Below are 18,857 nucleotides of genomic sequence, written 5' to 3'. Positions count from 1 at the left end.
CATATAATATTTGATCAATTATTATTTATAAATATATTTAATATTTATATTTTTAATATATATCTTTTGTACATTATTAAAATTATTCATTTAAAAATAGATTATAAAAATTATCAAAAGACTGCAGCTTCAAATTCTATATTATAAAACGAATAGTTCCGGTCCTTGATTCTGATTGGCTGAGCCACGTTCGAAGCTGTTACTTTCTACAAAGTAACATACACATTTGTTTATGTTTGTGTGTTGCTCGGCAACCACTTTGTTACAACCACAACTGTTTCTGAGGAGCTACATTGTTTGGTGGAAGAATACTATTTTTATTAATATCATTACACTTTATTTGCTCTGTTTTATTTTGTGAAAACTTACTACGTATATGGAATAACCGTTTTATAAAAGCAATAAGCCCCGTGAAGCCGTGGTTTACAGTGAATTTATAACAGCTAAGGGGGTTTTACGCACTCCGCTTCCTTTAGCTGTTATAAATTCACTGTAAACCACGGCTTCTTGGGGCTTATTGCTTTATTAAACAACGCATCAGATATTTATCACTCAGTTCAGCACTTTCAAATGACAATTTATATGAATTAAATTAATAATAATGTATTATTTCGGGGTTTCTGCAAGGTTTATGAAGGTAAATTTAAGTTTTTAATACCTTTTTATTTTATTAAGCAAATAAATGAAAGGGAACTCAATATGTCAATAAATGTAGATGTCAAAGGAAAACGATGCGTTGTATTAGGAGGACACTAAAAGTTTGAACATAAAATGTCAAACCCATCTCCATTACTTTAATTAATTTAACAAAAAAAAAAAGCTTAATTAGAATATGGAAATAATATTTACTGTACCTTCTGATCAAAAAGCGCAAAAGTGATGCTCTTCTTCAGTATTTTTGTCATTTTACAGTGCAAATCAAAAAATTCAAGATAAATGCAAAAATGACAAGTCCTGTTTTTTAAGAAATGTATTAAAATTAAGTGAATTTATGAGAAAAAAAAAAATCTAATATCTGCCAATGGGCTCAGAAAAATCAACTTCAAAGGTTGTTCAATTTCTCATAAAACAAGACTTCATATGTTCATTCTGCATCTCAAATAAATGTTGATTTAAGGATGTTTAGATATTTGTACGGACAAATACTGACAAAGATATCAATTTTGTGCAGTGTATGCACGATTCAGTGCCATGACTTTAAAATTTAAGACTCCAATTTAAGACCTTAATTTGTGGAAGGACAAATTAAGACTTTTTAAGACCCACAGAAACACATGTATTTCAAATGAAAGTACAGTAACTTCTACACAAGTATATTATGTCAAAATAGCTGAAGTCTCTCAAACGTGATGACGTTGCAGGGTGTTCTGAACGAAGGGTGAGTCAGTGAACACTACATAGGGATCGTTTCCCTCCACTGTTGTTAAAGTCCAATAAAGATAATGTGGTTTCTTCAGTTTGCAGTGCCGTTTTAAGTATGCTAGTATGTGGCCCAAAAATTGGTGCAGCTTCATTTGATTGACTGTCATTAATTATTTTGGGCACACAGTTTGTAAACTCCCAGAAGTGCACTTTTGTGTCATTAGCTACGCTTACAAAGTCATGAATTAAACTACTGCATAAAACATTTGAGAATAAAGCACCATTTCCATCAAGAGAACAGAATCTTTGGTGAAAATAATCACTATTAAAGGGGTCATATGATGCAATTTCAAGTTTTCCTTTCTCTTTGGAGTGTTACAAGCTCTTGGTGCATAAAGAAGATCTGTAAAGTTGCAAAGACTAAAGTCTCAAATCCAAAGAGATATTCTTTATAAAAGTTAAGAGTCAACCACGGCCTCCTAAAACGGCTCGTTCGAACACATGTCTACCTCACTATGTGGGAAGATTTGCATAACGCTGCCCAAATGTTCATGCAAAGAAAGAAGGCGTAACTTTATTGTTGCCGCCGCCTCCGCCATGTTGTGTTGTACAGTTTGTGGAAAATAATGTGTTTTTGGAACCTTAAACCGCATAAACACATTTCATTACACCAAATACACAAAATAATGTTCTTTTTAGCAGCATCATATGACCCCTTTAAAATACTAAAAAGTTGCTGCATGCTTTGCATGTTATTGCTCACATTAGCAGTGGTTTCTCAGCTGTCTCTGAACTCCTTGCGTCTCTCTCAGGTGTGTCAGAAGTCTGGAGAGATCTCACTGCTGAAGCAGCAGCTGAAGGACCTGCAGGCCGATCTGGCGCAGCGCGTCGGTGAGCTGGTGACGTTACGCAGACAGCTGCGAGAAGTTCGCACCGAGCTGCAGACGTGTCAGAGTCAGCTGCAGGAGGCGCACACGGCCTCACACACACGGACGCTGGAGCTCGAGGTCTGCGAGAACGAGCTGCAGCGGCGCAAGAGCGAGAACGACCTGCTCCGGGAGAAAATGAGCCGTCTGCAAGACGAGTCGTCTCACCTGCGTGCCGACGATCAGCGGCTGGCCGGCGAAAGCGAGGAGCTGAAGGCGGAGCTCGCTTACGAAAGCCAGCGCTCGTCCAATCAGGCGTCTGCGTTCGAGAGCGAGAGAAAGAGCTGGGAAGAGGAGAAGGATAAAGTGATTCGATATCAGACACAGCTGCAGCAGAACTACGTGCAGATGTACAAAAGGAACCGAGATCTGGAGCGATCGCTCCGTCAGCTCAGCCTCGAGCTGGAGTCCCGAGAACAGGACGACGACAGCAGCGGAAACGAAGTCACGTTCGACGACATCGCTGCGACCGAGATCTGAAACATCGTCATAAAATGCAACTAAGTGCTGAGTTAGGGGCCGTTCACACAGAGCGCGTTTGAAAGAGGTGAGACATGGGCAGTGGAAGGCCTTGAGTTGAACTTTAACTCGAGCGCCACATTTTTAGAAAACTGTTTAATGTGCGAGACTCTGCAAAAGACGCAAGACGTGAGTGCAAAGGTCAAACACATCCGTCTAGCATAGAAAACCAATGGAATAGTGGCACCGCAGAATGAAAAAGACACGTTTTGTGAGAACGGCCCCTAATCGACTGCAGACGGCACTGTTTTTAAGTACGTTTAATGTTTATGTGGTCCAATAATTGGTGGAACTTCGTTAAATCAACTCTGTGTCATTAATTGTTTTGGACACGTGACGCACAGTTTGTTTGCAAACTCACAGAAGTGCACTTTTGTGTCATTAGCTACATTTCCATCCAAAGTTGCGAATTAAACTTGGAATATCGCATAAAACATTTGCAAATAATGCACCATTTCCATCAATCTTTGGCGCAAATAACTATTAAAATAATACTACTTAAAAGTTGTTGCAAGCAGGGAAGCCTGTGGCTGTTTTTTGCGCCTCGGAGCGAACCGTTGTTCGGATGCTTGACGTTTGGGACGCAATCATGTGAGACACTTCTGGGAGGGAATTATACCAGATCATTTTGAGACTTTGGCTCATATGACGGCGTTTTGGTGCCACGTGAAAAATAAATAAATAAAAATTAACATTATGAGAATAAAGCCGTAGCATCGTGAGATTAAAGTCGTAATATTTTGAGAATAAAGTCAAAATGACCAGAACAAAGTTGTAGCAATATGAGAATAAAGTCGTAGAAATACAAGATTAAAGTATTGTAAGATTAAAGTTTATATATTTTGAAAATAGTCGTAGCATTGTGCGATTATTCTCAAAATATTACTTTACTCTTTCATCGCACAATGCTACGACTTTTCTCGTAATTGACTATTTTCAAAATATATAAACTTTAGTCTTACAATACTTAAATCTTGTATTTCTATGATTTTATTCTCGTATTTTTCGAAATATATAAACTTTAATCTCACAATACTATGACTTTATTCTCAAAATATTACGACTTTAATCTCGTATTTCTACAACTTTACTCTCATATTGCTGTGACTTTGGTAATTTTGACTTCATTCTCAAAATATTACATCTTTAAAGTCAAAATCACCAGATCTAAGTCATAGAAATACAAGATTAAAGTTGTAATATTTTGAAAATAAAGTAAAAAAATTTTTTTGCAAGAAACAACACTGTTGCTGTAGCTTCTATGCGAGAAATGGACTTTTTTTTATGTGGCACTAAAAAGCTGTCGTTGGCTCAGGCATTTCAGAACGACTAAAACAGTATTTGAGATGGTGTGTGATTGGTCTGCTGGTTAGTCCAGTTATCCAATCAACACAATGTGACAAATTCATGTGTTTTTGTTGCGCATTGAGGAATTTATTCTGATCGTAGCTTAAAGGTGACATATCATGTCATTTGCATTTAAAGAGACAGGCACGAAAAACAGCGTGTTTCTGCTTCCACTCAAAATAGGCATTTTCAAAATGATATAATAAATTATCTGTGGAGTATTTTGAGCTGAAACTTCACAGACACATTCTGGGGACACCAGAGACTTGTATTACATATTGTGAAAAGGGGCATAATGTGTCACCTTTAAGCACACGTTTTTGTGCCAAATAAAAAAACGCATCCATCTCAACTGAGCGCATCCTTTTTTTTCAAGCACATTTTAAGATTTTATGTGCATCTTGGCGTTTCCATCCAGCAGTTTATGCGATATCCCAAAATCTGCTACTCATCAGCACTGAGAGAGTTCTGCTCAGAGTCTCGATTCCAAAAGTACAGTTATACTGCGATCGTGTCGTGTCAGAATTACTGTAACCGAGTGTCCGATTAGTAAACGCTGCTCATGTCTTTGTTGAACTCATAATTACAAAGTTAGGAACTCAAGCTGCTCTCATGTAAAAAATAAAATGTATTTTGTTCTTCAGTAGTTTAATGTATTTATGAAGTATTTTGCTCCTAATCAACTACAAAGCTGCACATGCATTCATACTGGTGTTAAAACATAATATATATATATATATAACTCAATTAATTTCAGAGTTGAAGGACATGAGCAGCAAGTAGAATCTCTTGCGGTAATTTTGACACGAGCTGAACGCGGCGCTATTTAACACTAATGTGAGGAATATAAACTCTTCTTTCATAAAAGCTATTGACTGTTATATTTACACCAAAACAAACCCATTGCTCCACACATTCGGTCACATAATACTCAATAATATATAGAAGCGCACCATATAGAAGCCACTGTGAATAGACCAAAGCCTTGCTTGTATCTTGTGGGTGATTGTGGCGGTATTGTAATTTTTTAATTAATTAACAGTATTTGTATGAAGCCAATACATTGTATATTTTTCGTGCTGTATATTTAATGTTCCTATGAGCTGTTTGTAATTAAACACCTGCAATGACTCACATTTACTGGTATTTTATTCAATATTTACGTTCTTAAACCGCCTCAGCAAATATTTTATGAATACTGATCTTTGTAATAAATCAACTGTGTCATGTGAGCAATTAAACCAGGATTTATTCTAATCAACAAACAGGTTAAAGTTGCATTTTGTTGGATGTGATTTCTGAGTAATGTTCATGACTAAGAAATTCTACGACAAAGCATTATTAAAATTATAGCTTCATTAATGTTTAATATACGGTCTCAATGTTCTGAGATCATTCACAAAATGTTCTGATGTTATTTGCACTTGAAAGTTCTAAGAAACATTTAAATAACGCTCTTAGAATATAAAAAAATAAACTTTTAAATGTTATATTCTGGGAAAAAAATACAATTAGCAGAATGTTGTAAGAAACGTTTTTGTAACCTTTAAACAACATTCTAATCATGACAAAAAAAAATGACATTTTGCATTCAAATAACATTTTTAGGTAAAAAAAATTAAGAAACATTTTTGTAACCTTTAAATAATGTTTTAATCATGACAAAAAAACTGGACATTTCAGTGTTTTAGAAACATTAAACAACGTTCCCACAATGTTCTTATAACCTAAATTTTTCTTACCAACCTGATTCCAGAACAATCTGTAGAACGCTACTGGATTTGTGGCCGTTCATAAAGCATGTTTTAAACACATTCTGAGTTCAAGCTCAAGCGAATGTGACGTGAGTGAATCTCTCACCCCGCTGTGTTTTCATGAGACTCGCTCAGTCGCAGCGTTCGTTCTTCATTCTAGAATGAGTGTGGCTCTTCTCAGAGCCTAATACATACGGGTAAGGCACGGATCATGAGACTCTGGGAATTTTGACCACGAGCTCCATGGGGTTGATGATTTTATTACTGAAGGCCTGTCGAATGATCTCCACTGCGTCCTGATGGGTCACGGCCTGCAGAGAGACGCCGTCCACCGACACCAGCTCAAAACCAGCCTGAGACACACAGAGCAGATCCACTGACTCACACTGAACCACACACACACACACTCAGATCGACAGAGCTTCGTCTGTTACCTGCAGAGCGTCACTAGCAGACGCAGCTCCTCCTGGGAAAATCCTCTCGATCTTCACCATGGGCTGCACACGGGACTCTGATCCTCCGGACACACTGATCCCTGATCACACACACGCACACACACACGCACTCTCGCACACACACTCTCACGCACACACACACACACTCACGCACACACACACTCTCACAAACACACACACACGCACGCGCACACTTCTGTTTAGATGCATTTAAACAAATATGTGACCCTGGAGACAGTAACATCTTCTGATTTCTGTCACCATGGAGACACCAGAGCTGTCAATCAATAAATTGGAAACAAAAGTAACTTGCGTTACTTATTTGAAAAAGTAACTCAGATATTCTCTTGTAAATTAAAAAGTAATCCGTTACTTTACTAGTTACTTGAAAAAAGTAATCTGATTACGTAACTCACGTTACTTGTAATATATTACCCCCAACACTGATCACAACATTCACATACAGCAGTACAGTATTGGAATACATGGTTTTACCATAGTATTTACGGTACTTCTAGTTGTAATAAAGTAATTTACTGTTACTTTCAGACTCTTTTATGAATCTATTGATGTTGTGGTGATGTAAACGATATTAATTGGTTGATTCGTGAAGACGCTTCTCTTTTAATGAACGTGATGATGTCGACGCAGCGTGCGTGCGCGTTCACGAGACTCAGGTGTCATTCAGCACCTCAGACAGCGGTCCGGTCCAACTAACACAAACAACACGAACTTATCCGTCACTAGCTGTCGATAGTGTAGAATATGCTCAAACTCATACTAGCGATGAGCAGAAGATCCGCTTATATGTTTGAATAACGGGAGTCATTATGAAACTCATTAAATATCACACGTGAGAGACGCCACAGGTGGATAAAAACCGTTATAAAACAACAAGAGCTCGCTAACCGACACTTACGGACACTTTAACCGACAGATGAAACTTTTACCTGTGTAAGCTGTACCTGTTTTCATGCTGTGGTGCGCGTCGTAATATCTGACGCCCGCTCTCTGATTGGCTGCAGTGAGAAGGATGCGAGATTCCTATTGGACTGAACACCTGTCAATCTTCACGCTGAGGCGGATCCTGTATTTATTACGTAGCATGCTGTAGTTCATATCGTTGTTTTTTTTCACTGTATTTACTCAAGATTATTTTGGAAGGATTTAGAATTCTATATTAATAGAAAACTGGAGTGTATGATAGAAATTTGTATATTCGATGTGCTATTTTATACAGAGAATGAAAAATTGAAATGTAAAGAATAACATATTATACATGTGTTTATTTTATTAGGAAAATGCCATATATACATAAAGAAGTGGGCTCAATGTAAACCAAATTTTTCACATTTTATGAATGATTTTAAATTATATGTATATCTCTTGGAACAAACCAAAAACAAAAAAAGTGCTGAAAACATGTAATGCTTTGAAAGCACTGAAATTTATGTAATTTTCTTCCTTTTCCTTTATATATATATATTTTTTTGTTTTGTTTTGTTATTATTATTATGTAGTTTTGGTGTTTTCTCTCTGGCAGCTAATGTGCCAGATGATAATGATAATGTGTATATGTAATACCTCGTGTTCTTGTGGCATTTAATTAATAAAGCAATTAAAAAAAAAAAAAGTTTGCAGAAGCTAGAAAAAAATGCTATAGTTCATATATTCAACTATTTGTTCTAATTGTTGTATGTGTACCCAGGTTTAAGAGCTCATATAATTTGCGAGACTACATTAAAATATGTGACTTTTTTTACGTTTATTTGTACTTTATTTTTACGTTTAAATATTTAATTATTTTAAATGTAATAATACTATTTAATATATGTTTAATATTAATTAAGCAATTCATTAAATATTTGTAAGCTTATTTGTCACACCACTGTGATTTATTCAGTTTATTTCATAACCGTGCACATAATAATCTACACTTACATACACTACACGTAATAATCTCCAAGACATTCCAGTATTTAAAACATTACATATGTTTGTATTGTCAATCATTTGATTATTTTAAAATTAACGAGGAATTTTGTGTATAGAGAAAAAAAAAAAACAATTAAAATTCAGTGGTGTTGTGTGTGTGTGAGAGAGTGTGTGTGTGTGTGAGAGTGCGTGTGTGCGGGTGTGTGTGTGTGTGCGTGCGCGCGTGTGTGTGTGTGTGAGAGTGCGTGTGTGCGGGTGTGTGTGTGTGTGCGTGCGCGCGTGTGTGTGTGTGTGAGAGTGCGTGTGTGCGGGTGTGTGTGTGTGTGCGTGCGCGCGTGTGTGTGTGTGTGAGAGTGCGTGTGTGCGGGTGTGTGTGTGTGTGCGTGCGCGCGTGTGTGTGTGTGTGAGAGTGCGTGTGTGCGGGTGTGTGTGTGTGTGCGTGCGCGCGTGTGTGTGTGTGTGAGAGTGCGTGTGTGCGGGTGTGTGTGTGTGTGCGTGTGCGTGTGTGTATGTGTGTGTGTGTGTGTCTGTGTGAGTGTGTGTGTTTCAGAATCGACTCTCTCTTTTGAGAGACAATATCTTTATTTATCATGCACTTTTTTGATTAACAACTTTGCAGATTGTTTTCATTTAAGGATAGCTACATTATAAACTGCAAAAGAGATATTTTTTAAAAACCCATATGACCTGCTCTTTAAACAACACAAAAACAGTCCAAATATTGTCTGATCACAGTATTAAAACATCAGTTATCGACTTCATATTTAATCTGAGATTATGGTAAACTCATAATCACAACCTTCCGAGTATTGACCAAATCAAAATGATGACCTGAGAATCACAAAATAAACCAAACCATGAGATTTATGAACCATTAGACCCCTAAAAGTCTAAACAGTTAAAAAATAATTAGCAAAAAAAAAAAACAATATTTATAATTACTGTCTGCTGCGGATGATTCCATTGGTTTTGTATCTCACACTGAAACTACAGCACTACAGTCTCAAACACGCATATCTAACAGAACAATTAGCATAAAACAAACATTAACCAATCAGGAGAGAGGACAGAATGACACTGTGACCTGCCAAATGGTTTTCCTCCAGTAACCGCTGAATTAAAGATTTATAAATATGTCAATGATATTCTCACAGTCTGTGAGAACTACAATAAAACATGAGCATGTGTTTGATAATAAATCATATTGTTTTGTATGCCTGCACTAATCTGAGAATGCAGAAGCATTAGCAATAAAATAAAGCAAGGCAGTCCCGATCTTTTTTGTCAGCCGAACCACTTTGAGCTACAATATTTTCCTGAAGTCTAACTGGAAATTAATATTTTAGTAATTTTAACAACACATTCACATGTTCAGTGTTCTCTGATGTCAGTTAAGGGTCACATGTTTTTATTTATATATTAGCTTTTTCCCAGTTTGGGAAGCCCTAAAATAAGCAAAAAACTCAGTATGCATTCACAAATAATAACGACACACGTTTGATCGATTATAGTGTGTTTTATTGCTGTATTTTATAGGTTTCTGTGTGTGAATGTAGAGCATCAAACATCGAGACTGATCCTTCATCTGAGTTTAGAGTCAGTCTGTCATCAACTACACACACACGCATGCATATATAATGGATAATCAGAGTATTCTGCTGTTTAGAATAAAACACAATCAAGCTGAAGGGGTTTTCAGGAAGCGTGTGATATTTTAGGCTTTTTTAATGTCAGTGTTTATCTGTTCTACAGCCTGAATCACGTCAGTCTTCTTGACTTTGTCTCCGAACTCCATCTCTCTGTGTTCCAGCTGGACTCCCTGTGCAAAATAAATACATACAGGGAGGTGGTTTTAATCAAGATTTGCATTTATGAATCATATTTGCATGTCTTGAACATTGGGGGCGGGGGGGACCATTTTGGGGAGGGTCTTTTTATTGAAAGGAATAAAATAATTAAATTTGCAAGAATGAAGAAAGAAGAACAGTGAGAGAATAAAGTGAATTGCAAAAAAACGTATATTCTGAAAATTCAAAACGGCAAAATTTTTCTTTTCTCGTCACTTTTTAGCCTGCATTTTCAATTCAAAATTTTGAAATTTGACACAAAAATTTTGTAGCCTAAACCGAAATTTTAAAACTTTGTGTCATTGTGGGACAGTTTGGCTATTTCTGATTATTGTGGAGGGACTCAATGTCTCTTGTGGTTGCAGCGCTGGAATCAGACAGAAGCTTTAAAGGCACAATATGTAAGATTTTTTAATTAAAATATCCAAAAACCACTAGAACAGTGTTATATATTTTGCTGACTTGTGTACTTACATTATCCCAAATAGCGGAAGCGCTCGACTGTGGCATAATAAAAGCTCCGCTGCTTTACCCCACATATACGCACGACCGGAAGCAGCGGAAGCGCTCGACTGTGGCATAACACACAGCTTTCCAGCTGTGTGTCGCGCTCGTTCAGCGCCTCGTTTCGCTTCGACGGCTTTCAGCCTCACCCTGCTTCATTCTACTACGTTAATAAATCTTTAGCTCATCCATGAACACGATTTCTGCCCGAGTCCCGTCGGATTGCATCAGCTGTGGACGACAACTCCCATGATTCCACACTCAGTCACGCGTCATCAAACTACGCCTTTGTTTCTTTGTTTGTTTTGAATACATGCCCTCTAGTGGTGAAAATTACATGTTGTGCCTTTAATCCAGATCATCTTAATCACTGTGTTGACTGCAGGTCAGATGCGTGACCTTACTGCCACGTGTGATCGTTCCCATCTTCACACACCTGTTGTCCTGGTCCGATGACATAAAGCGCCCCCAGAACGAAGCCTTCGCCCCGCACGTTTCCCCAGAATCCGCTCTGATACGCCCTCCATCCGCTCATCCAGACGCCGGCCCGCAGGATCCCCGAGAAGCCCATCCAGCGCTCCAGCGGCCCGTAGAACGCTCTCTGATCACACCACACAACAGCTTCAGTGCGAGAGACGTGATGGATGTGTGCTGCTGAGTGTGTGTGTGTGTGTTTATATGTGACAGACCTGCTGATCGAGGAAGATCTCTCCGTTAAAGTAGGCTCTGAAGTCGTGAATCTCTGAGGCGATGTTCTCTTTGACCACAGCGAACAGAGCGACTCCACGCTCGTCTAACAGAGGCTTCAGAGAGGAGAGATCAGACGCCTCCTGACACAAAACACACTCATCTCAGCTAAAATACACATCTATTAAATACTGTGATTAAAATTAAAGATGTTTTTTAGTGGGCCATAAAGGCTGATGTAACCATCAAGTCTCATTAGTCTAGAAGAGGGAGGTGCACTGCAGAAACTGATGTTGTTCCTCAGTATTTCAGTCTTGTTTTCCAGTACAAATATCTAAACATTCATAAACCAAGATACATTTACTGGAGAAGCAAAATGACTTTAGATAGCAAGTCTTGTTTTGTGAGAAACTGATTAAAATAAAGTGAGTTTACACTTAAAACAAGAAGAAACATCTGCCAGTGGGCTCAGAAAAATCAACATGTTTTGTTTTTGCATTTAGTTTTCATTTTTCTGACCCCACTGGCAGATCTTTGTTCGTAATTTTGATAAATTTCTCAGAAAACAAGACTTCTTATATCATGTTGCATATCCAGTAAATGTATTTTAGTTTAAGAATCTATAGACATCTGGACTGGAAAACAAGCCAAAAATACTGAGGAAGAATTTTTTTTTGCAGTATCTGTTTATGTACATAACCATATTTTAGGGTGTATTTTGTGTGTGTGTGTGTGTGTGTGAGTGAGAGAGAGAGTGTTTGTGTGTGTGTGTGTGAGTGAGTGAGAGAGAGAGTGTGTGTGTCTGTGTGTCTGTGTGTGTGTGTGTGTGTGTGTGTGTGTCTGTCTGTCTGTGTATGTGTGTATGTGTGTATGTGTGTGTGTGTGTGTGTGTGTGTGTGTGTGTACCTCTCTGCACAGAAGTCATCCCGGTCTCCTCACAGCCATGATAACGGCTCCTGAACTCTCCCACAGTTCTCTGGCCTTAAACACTCGATCATCTGCAGATCACGGGACGAAATTCACATTTCACATGCAAGACTGTAGCAAGAGGACGTTTCAGCAGGACATCAGGGACAAATCAATGCGTTTTGTAATCAGAGAGTCATGAGACGGTTACATCAGCAGCTGTGGAGGGAGAAATCTGTCAGACTTTTTGCGAAATAATCATATTTTTAAACAAAATCTTTGCCTCGTTTGCCAATAAAACATCCAAATGAGATACATTAACCCGAAATGCAAAACTGAACATAAAACAATGGCTTACTTTCAGAGAATCTAAATATAGTGAGATTTATGCCAAAAAAGGAATAAAACAAATTCACTATTTTTTCAGCGCTGAACATTAACTATATTTCTCTTATTTTCTTAGTGATCCTCAAAAAGTATTTTCACACTCATCACGCTTAAAAATTTCGGAATGTCATTCATTAGATTTAAAAAATCAAATCAAGTGTCACTTATTGTGAATAAAGATGCACAAACACACTTTACAATCAGAACATTTGACAGACAGGTGTTTGTAGGCTTGAAATGCTGAATCAGTAGATGTTGAAGATGAAGACAGTCAGTATTGTGTGTTTGTGGTTAGTTAGTGAATGAAGTTGATAGTTCATGTGATTCTGTGTGAACTGCATACATCCACTAAAAACCAGTTTTTGGCATCACTCACCTCCGTCCAGTGTTCTGAGGTCGGTCTCACTCAGATGAGAGAGCTCTGCGCACAGAGGCTGTGTGAGAAACAGCTCAGTGAAAGATCGTAACGCCTCGATGACGGTCAGACCGAGAGAGCTGACGGCGCAGGTCACCAGCTCCATCGCAGCAGAGCTGAAGGAGCTTCTGAGGGTCTCCAGAGGTGTGTGTGTGTGTGTGTGGTATGATGATCAGTGTTCAGCAACTCACGAGGTCTTTATGGAGCTCAGCGGCTGTGAATGTTGATCTGGATCCAGTCATTGTGTAAGCTGGGAGGAGATTGACCTCTGTTCCCACAAACATTCCTTCTTTCTGCACTGATTTCTCACGCCGATTACAGCTAATCATGCTGCTAATGAACCAGAACAGCCGCTCAGGGTTTCTGAGGCATTCTGGGTGTTTTTTTTTTAAATGTCATGCCTGCTTCATTGACTATTTTCATGGAGAAAACCATACCTTAGTTACTAAAATTTAAAATAGAAAACAAAAAGATATTTAAGACCCATTTTTCCTAAATATCTCAAACTTAATTTGGATTAACTTGATTAAAAACTCAACAGAATAGCAAATTGTGTGTTTTGGGTGGCTGCTAAGGCATTCTGGGTGGTTGCTATGGTCTTCTGTGAAGTTGCTGGGTGGTTGCTAGGGCATTAAGGGTGGTTGCTACGTTGTTCTGGGTAGTTGCTTAGGCAGTCTGGGTTGTTGCTAGGGTGTTATTGGTGGTTGCTAAGGTGTTGTAGGTGGTTGCTAAGGCCGTTTGGATGGTTGCTAAGGCTTTCTGTGTTGCTGCTGAGGAATTGGGTAGTTGCTATGGTGTTCCACAAAGTTGCTGGGTGGTTGCTAGGGCATTAGGGGTGGTTACTAAGGTGTTCTGGGTAGTTGCTCAGGCAGTCTGGGTGGTGGGTGGTTGCTATGGTGTTCTGAGTGGTTCCTAGGGTGTTATGGGTGGTTGCTAGAGCATTCTGGATGGTTGCCAGGGCATTCTGGGTGGTTGCTAAGGCATTCTGGATGGTTGCTAAGGTGGTGTGAGTGGTTGTTAAGACATTCTAGGTGGTTGCTAAGGCATTGTGCGTAGTTGTCAGGGCATTCTGGTAGTTGCTAAGGCATTCTTGGTGGTTGCTAAGGCATTCTGGGTGGTTCCTAAGGTGTTGTGGGTGGTTGCTACGGCAGTTTGGACGGTTGCTAACTAAGGCCTTCTGGGTGGTTGCTAAGGCGTATTGGGTAGTTGCTTAGGCATTCTGGGTAGTTGCTATGGTGTTCTTCAAAGTTGATGGGTGGTTACTAGGGCATTAGTGGTGGTAGCTAAGGTGTTCTGGATAGTTGCTTAGGCACTTTGGGAGGTTGCTAGAGAGTTCTCAGTGGTTGCTAAGGTGTTCTGGGCAGTTGCTAAGGCAGTTTGGATGGTTGCTAAGGTGTTCTAGGCGGTTGCTAAGATGTTCTAGAAAGTTGCTAAGGTGTTTTGGTTAGATGTTTCATCACATCACATCACTATCAGCATTAGTACTAATGAAGACTTACTTAACAAACACTAATTATGTAACGTATAACACAACAGAAAAGTTCAGTAAACATGAATATAATTTAATATCAATATCCATGAGATTTAAGTGAGCAGTAGCAAAGATGAATGTGAAGCACACATCATGTTGGCGTTTAGGCTCCATCCTCTTCCTCCTGCACGTGAAACACACACACACACACACACACACAGTTCAGAGCACATATCAAAAATGTTAAGTTTTTTTAAAAATGCTTACACAGTTTTTGAAACTATGGCTCAATTTCTCAAAACTCTACTCGCAAAACCACAAAACACACACACACACACAGCATGCAAAATATCACACAGTTGTCGCAGCACTCATGCATGTGCACATATACACTGTATATACAGTATGCATGTACAACTGATGAATTTACAGAGTTATGTAACTGAACTGACTTGAGCTCTATAATGACACTGTTGACTTGTTAGAGCTGCTTTACAGCAGAATTTGAATTTAACACTCTTGTGAAGCTGCTGTGAAACAAACTATATTGTATGAAGCGCTTCAGAAATAGAGTTGACTTTCTGACATGGCACACAAACACTGTATATACTGATGAATTTACACAGTTATGCAACTGAACTGAATCAACACTGAACTGACTTGAGCTCTATAATGACACTGTTGACTTGTTAGAGCTGCTTTGAAATTTGATACTGTTGTGAAGCTGCTGTGAAACAATGTAGCTGGTCTAAAGATTCGGTGCATGAGTGAATGGTTTCTCTGAGTGCGCCTCAAGTACCACTTTTAGTGTCTATGCAATTTTAAAAAACTGTAATAGTCTTTTATTGGCCTGAATACACACAAAACAAGCCCCGCGAATTGATCAAATAGCATCATACAGACACTTCGTTTTTAATGATGATTGGTAGATTGCATTTAATAGATCACACTTTTGGATTGACACGTTTCCTTGCATTGACCAGCAGGTGTCGCTAGTGCGCAGCGTTCTAAATGTTTTAAACAGTGTAATCAGTTTGTGAAGCAGAGTTTCTAAAAGCTCAGTTTCTCCCATCACCATTAATATTTTTTTAGATGATGTTATTTGCAGGTATTTAAAGCTTGCAGAACATTTGTATGGTACTGAAGTACTGAAACAGTAGGATAGTTGTATGATGATGCAGCATTCTCACTTTGTCCTCAGTTTCTGTCTGTCTCTCATCAGAGTCTTCTTCTGTCTTCTCTGCTTCAGGCTCGTTCTCTTCAGATGGGACGTCTGCTTGATCATTTTCCTTCTGAACACAGTTTCGTTAGATCACTGGGTTGTCATGGAAAAGGGTCGTTTGTGATCCACCCGTCACATGATCTCACCTGCGTGTCCTGAGACTGTGATTGGTCTGTGTTCAGGATCTCAGAGGTTTGTTCCTCACCTGCAGCAGCTTCGCCGGGCTCCTCCTTAATTATGGGGAAAACGCAAACGGCTTTTATTTAGCGAAGCTCTCTGATGGAGAGGATCTTCTTGTGACTGATCACCTGATGTTCTGCTGCAGCCTCATTCAGGGGATCTGAGAGCTCTTTCACGGTCTCTGACTCTGTCTGGTCTCCAGGATCTTGTGCAGCATCTATCTGCAGAGAGACACCTTAAAATATGACTTCAGTGGATTTTTAAACTACACCAACCAATATGACAGTCGTCTTGAACTTATAAAGATAGCTAGCATGAATGAAGCAAATCTTTTCATTTTTCGTTTCCAATATAATCTCAAAATTCTGACTTTGTTCTCACAATTCCAATTTAACGTCTTTCTGTTTTTTTTTTCTCATGATGGACTAAAAAATAAAAAAAATTACTGTGACTTTTTATCTCACAATTCTGAGTTTATATCGTGTAATTCTGACTTTTTTCTCAGAATTGTGAGATAAAAATGTGCAATTATAATTTTTATTTTTAATCCATACTGATCAAGTGTTATTGTTAACAAAAACTATTAAAAAAATTGTCAGTAACTGAAATAAAAGAAAATAAATATTAGATGAAAAACTAATAATGTTGCCTTGGCAACTAACTGGAATAAATGTTTAAGTGCTAAAATTACTAAAACTAAACCTGAAATAAAAATAAATTAAAGCTGCAAAGAAATATATATATATATAAAAAAAAGCACATAACAAATTACTAAAACTAAAAAATTAAGATGAAAACTGAAAATAAAACATAATTCAAATATTAATAAATACTATATTAGTGAATAAATATTACTAAAATAACACTTCTGTTGATTGTAGTAATAACAATATTTCCGGGGAATTGTGTCGTAAGTGCATGAATGACATCAGTAACACATAAGCAGAGATCGTTAGTTAGTCATGTGTATGTATGTGTTTGCACACGTGAATCTGCACTGAAGTGTGTGTAAACGCTACACAGAGACGAGAAAGTTGAGCAGAAGCACAAACCTCGTCTTCACCCTGATCTGGAGGACTGAGTTTGCTCTCGTCTGCTGATTCTGTGAGCTGGTGAAACACAACAGAACACTGAGTGATTATGAAGAACATACTGTACACTCTCACTGCCATAATCTCTGTCACCTCTCTGATCCGCGTCTCCTCGTCCTGCAGGAGTTTCTGATGGAGAGTTTCAGCATGAAGCCGCCGCTGCTCCTCCTCTAACTGTCTCTCATGAGCCGATTTCTGATCAAATGATGGTTATGATTCAAAAACTCCAATTAATAATAACATCCACCCTTGACTGAAGGCATTGTCAACCGTTTCTTACCCAGAAGCCCCACCAGACTCTCTGATACACCATTATTAATATGTTAACAGTGTATAATAACAACCATTTTCACATTATATTAACTATTGTTTGTTTGTGTGTGTGTGTGTGTGTGTGTGTGAGTTAGTGAGTGAGTGAGTGTGTGTGTGTGTGTGTGTGTGTGTGTGACCTGCTCCAGGAGCTCCTGGTTCTGCTTGTATTTGAGGATCCAGAGCGCCAGGAACTCGATGGGATCCGGCGGCCTCTGCTCGAGCAGCTCCGCGAGACCCTGAGAGAGACAAACCGCCAGAGTCCGGCTCACGTACTGCGAGTCCATCTCAGCAAACGATCAACCTATAAAACAGCTATATTTATTTATCAAACATTAAAAAACCGCCGTCAGGCCGAGCTATCGCTAATGTTAACGCGTAGACACGTTAGTTTGTATTAGCGTGTTTTGTTTACAATCTCCATGGTAACAGCGCAGCATTGAAACACTTCCGGCTTGAAACAAACAAAAAAGGCTGCAATCCCAGCTAACAAACTGAAGTTATAAAAACCTCGTGCGAACATTGTTTTTAAATGTTTCCAAATAAACATGAGGATTACAACCTTATTTAAAGGTCACAAAAACGTTTATTTTTTCACAAAAGCGCTCTACAAACTTTATTTTTACTCAAAATTAAACATTTATTTGTAATATTCTAAGAGCGTTAAAATGTAGTTTCATTGTCATGATTAAAATGTTACAAAACGTTTCTTAGAAAGTTAAAGTACAAATAACATCATATTTGAGAACGTTTTCTCTCAATGTTATGAGAATGTAGCCTATATCAAATATTAATAAAGTTATAATAATCTTCAATGAACATTGCTTTGTCATAACATGTATATAACTTTTAAAAAACGTTCCCTGTTAACTGGGATCATGTTTTTTTATAAATCACAAACATGTTTCTACCCAGTATTTTTTTAAATAATGTTTTACGGAATTGTTCAGATAAGCGTCTTCCCTCAAATTCATAACTCTATTAATAAACACATAGCAGGTCGTAAATCTGATATATTTCCTGTGAGGACATGAAGATAAACCAGTGAAATATTACAGAGCTTTCTTTCCAAATAAAATATTGACAGTAAAGCGCAAACAAACAATAAAATGCGCCATAATGCAGAACACAAAGCAACTGTAATAAAACTAAAGCTCACACATGGTTTTCTTGGGAACAGAACACTGCTGTTCACTGAATTATTAGGCACTCGAGTTCACCATCAATCCAGACTGAAGCCAATACAGCTGCCAATATATGAACGATCAAGTGCACGTTCATCTTGAGAAATCACCTTTTTCCCCCCAAAAACAAACTTTTCATCAAGGGAGCCTCGGTTAATCTTAAAGGGGTCATATGATGCGATTTCAATTTTTCCTTTCTCTTTGGAGTGTTACAAGCTCTTGGTGCATAAAGAAGATCTGTAAAGTTGCAAAGACTAAAGTCTCAAAACCAAAGAGATATTCTTTATAAAAGTTAAGAGTCAGCCACGCCTACCTAAAACGGCTCGTTCTAACACATGTCTACGTCACGATGTGGG

General features: G+C 38.3%; 2 protein-coding genes and 1 pseudogene across 2 annotated transcripts in view; 1 reads left to right on the top strand and 2 right to left on the bottom strand.

Moving 5' to 3' along the window:
* Positions 1 to 3,576, top strand: part of LOC107715294 (leucine zipper putative tumor suppressor 2 homolog) — a 20,581-nt gene extending 17,005 nt beyond the window's left edge. The window contains exon 5 of the mRNA XM_016521372.1: positions 2,175 to 3,576. Coding sequence (XP_016376858.1) covers positions 2,175 to 2,768 — 594 coding nt within the window. The 3' untranslated portion in view covers positions 2,769 to 3,576. The remainder of the gene's footprint in view (positions 1 to 2,174) is intronic.
* Positions 3,577 to 3,737: 161 nt separating this feature from the next.
* Positions 3,738 to 13,363, bottom strand: LOC107715317 (redox-regulatory protein FAM213A-like; annotated as a pseudogene).
* Positions 13,364 to 14,480: 1,117 nt separating this feature from the next.
* Positions 14,481 to 18,573, bottom strand: dydc2 (DPY30 domain containing 2). The gene is made up of 8 exons (XM_016521422.1): positions 18,477 to 18,573; positions 17,458 to 17,621; positions 17,102 to 17,203; positions 16,970 to 17,026; positions 16,046 to 16,138; positions 15,884 to 15,967; positions 15,706 to 15,807; positions 14,481 to 14,699 (listed from the first exon to the last, which is right to left on the bottom strand). The coding sequence occupies exons 2-8, from the start codon at positions 17,602 to 17,604 to the stop codon at positions 14,679 to 14,681; spliced, it is 606 nt and encodes a 201-aa protein (XP_016376908.1). The 5' UTR covers positions 17,605 to 17,621; positions 18,477 to 18,573; the 3' UTR covers positions 14,481 to 14,678.
* Between the last annotated feature and the right edge of the window lie 284 nt (positions 18,574 to 18,857).

Source organism: Sinocyclocheilus rhinocerous, unplaced genomic scaffold, assembly GCF_001515625.1.
Source record: "Sinocyclocheilus rhinocerous isolate Xijiao unplaced genomic scaffold, SAMN03320098_v1.1 scaffold852, whole genome shotgun sequence".
In the NCBI taxonomy this organism is placed as follows: Eukaryota; Metazoa; Chordata; class Actinopteri; order Cypriniformes; family Cyprinidae; genus Sinocyclocheilus; species Sinocyclocheilus rhinocerous.
Note: the sequence above shows the minus strand (reverse complement) of the source record. Positions and strands in the feature narration are given on the sequence as shown.

Bases quoted from the DNA above. Each gene is read 5' to 3' on its own strand.
- dydc2 (XM_016521422.1), bottom strand. From the start codon at position 17,604: ATGGACTCGCAGTACGTGAGCCGGACTCTGGCGGTTTGTCTCTCTCAG. The intron at 15,808-15,883 runs GTGAGATCATGT...AACTGTGTTCAG, and splicing joins CACAGTCTCAGGACACGCAG to AAGGAAAATGATCAAGCAGA. The intron at 14,700-15,705 runs GTGAGAATGCTG...TTTCACGTGCAG, and splicing joins AGACAGAAACTGAGGACAAA to GAGGAAGAGGATGGAGCCTA.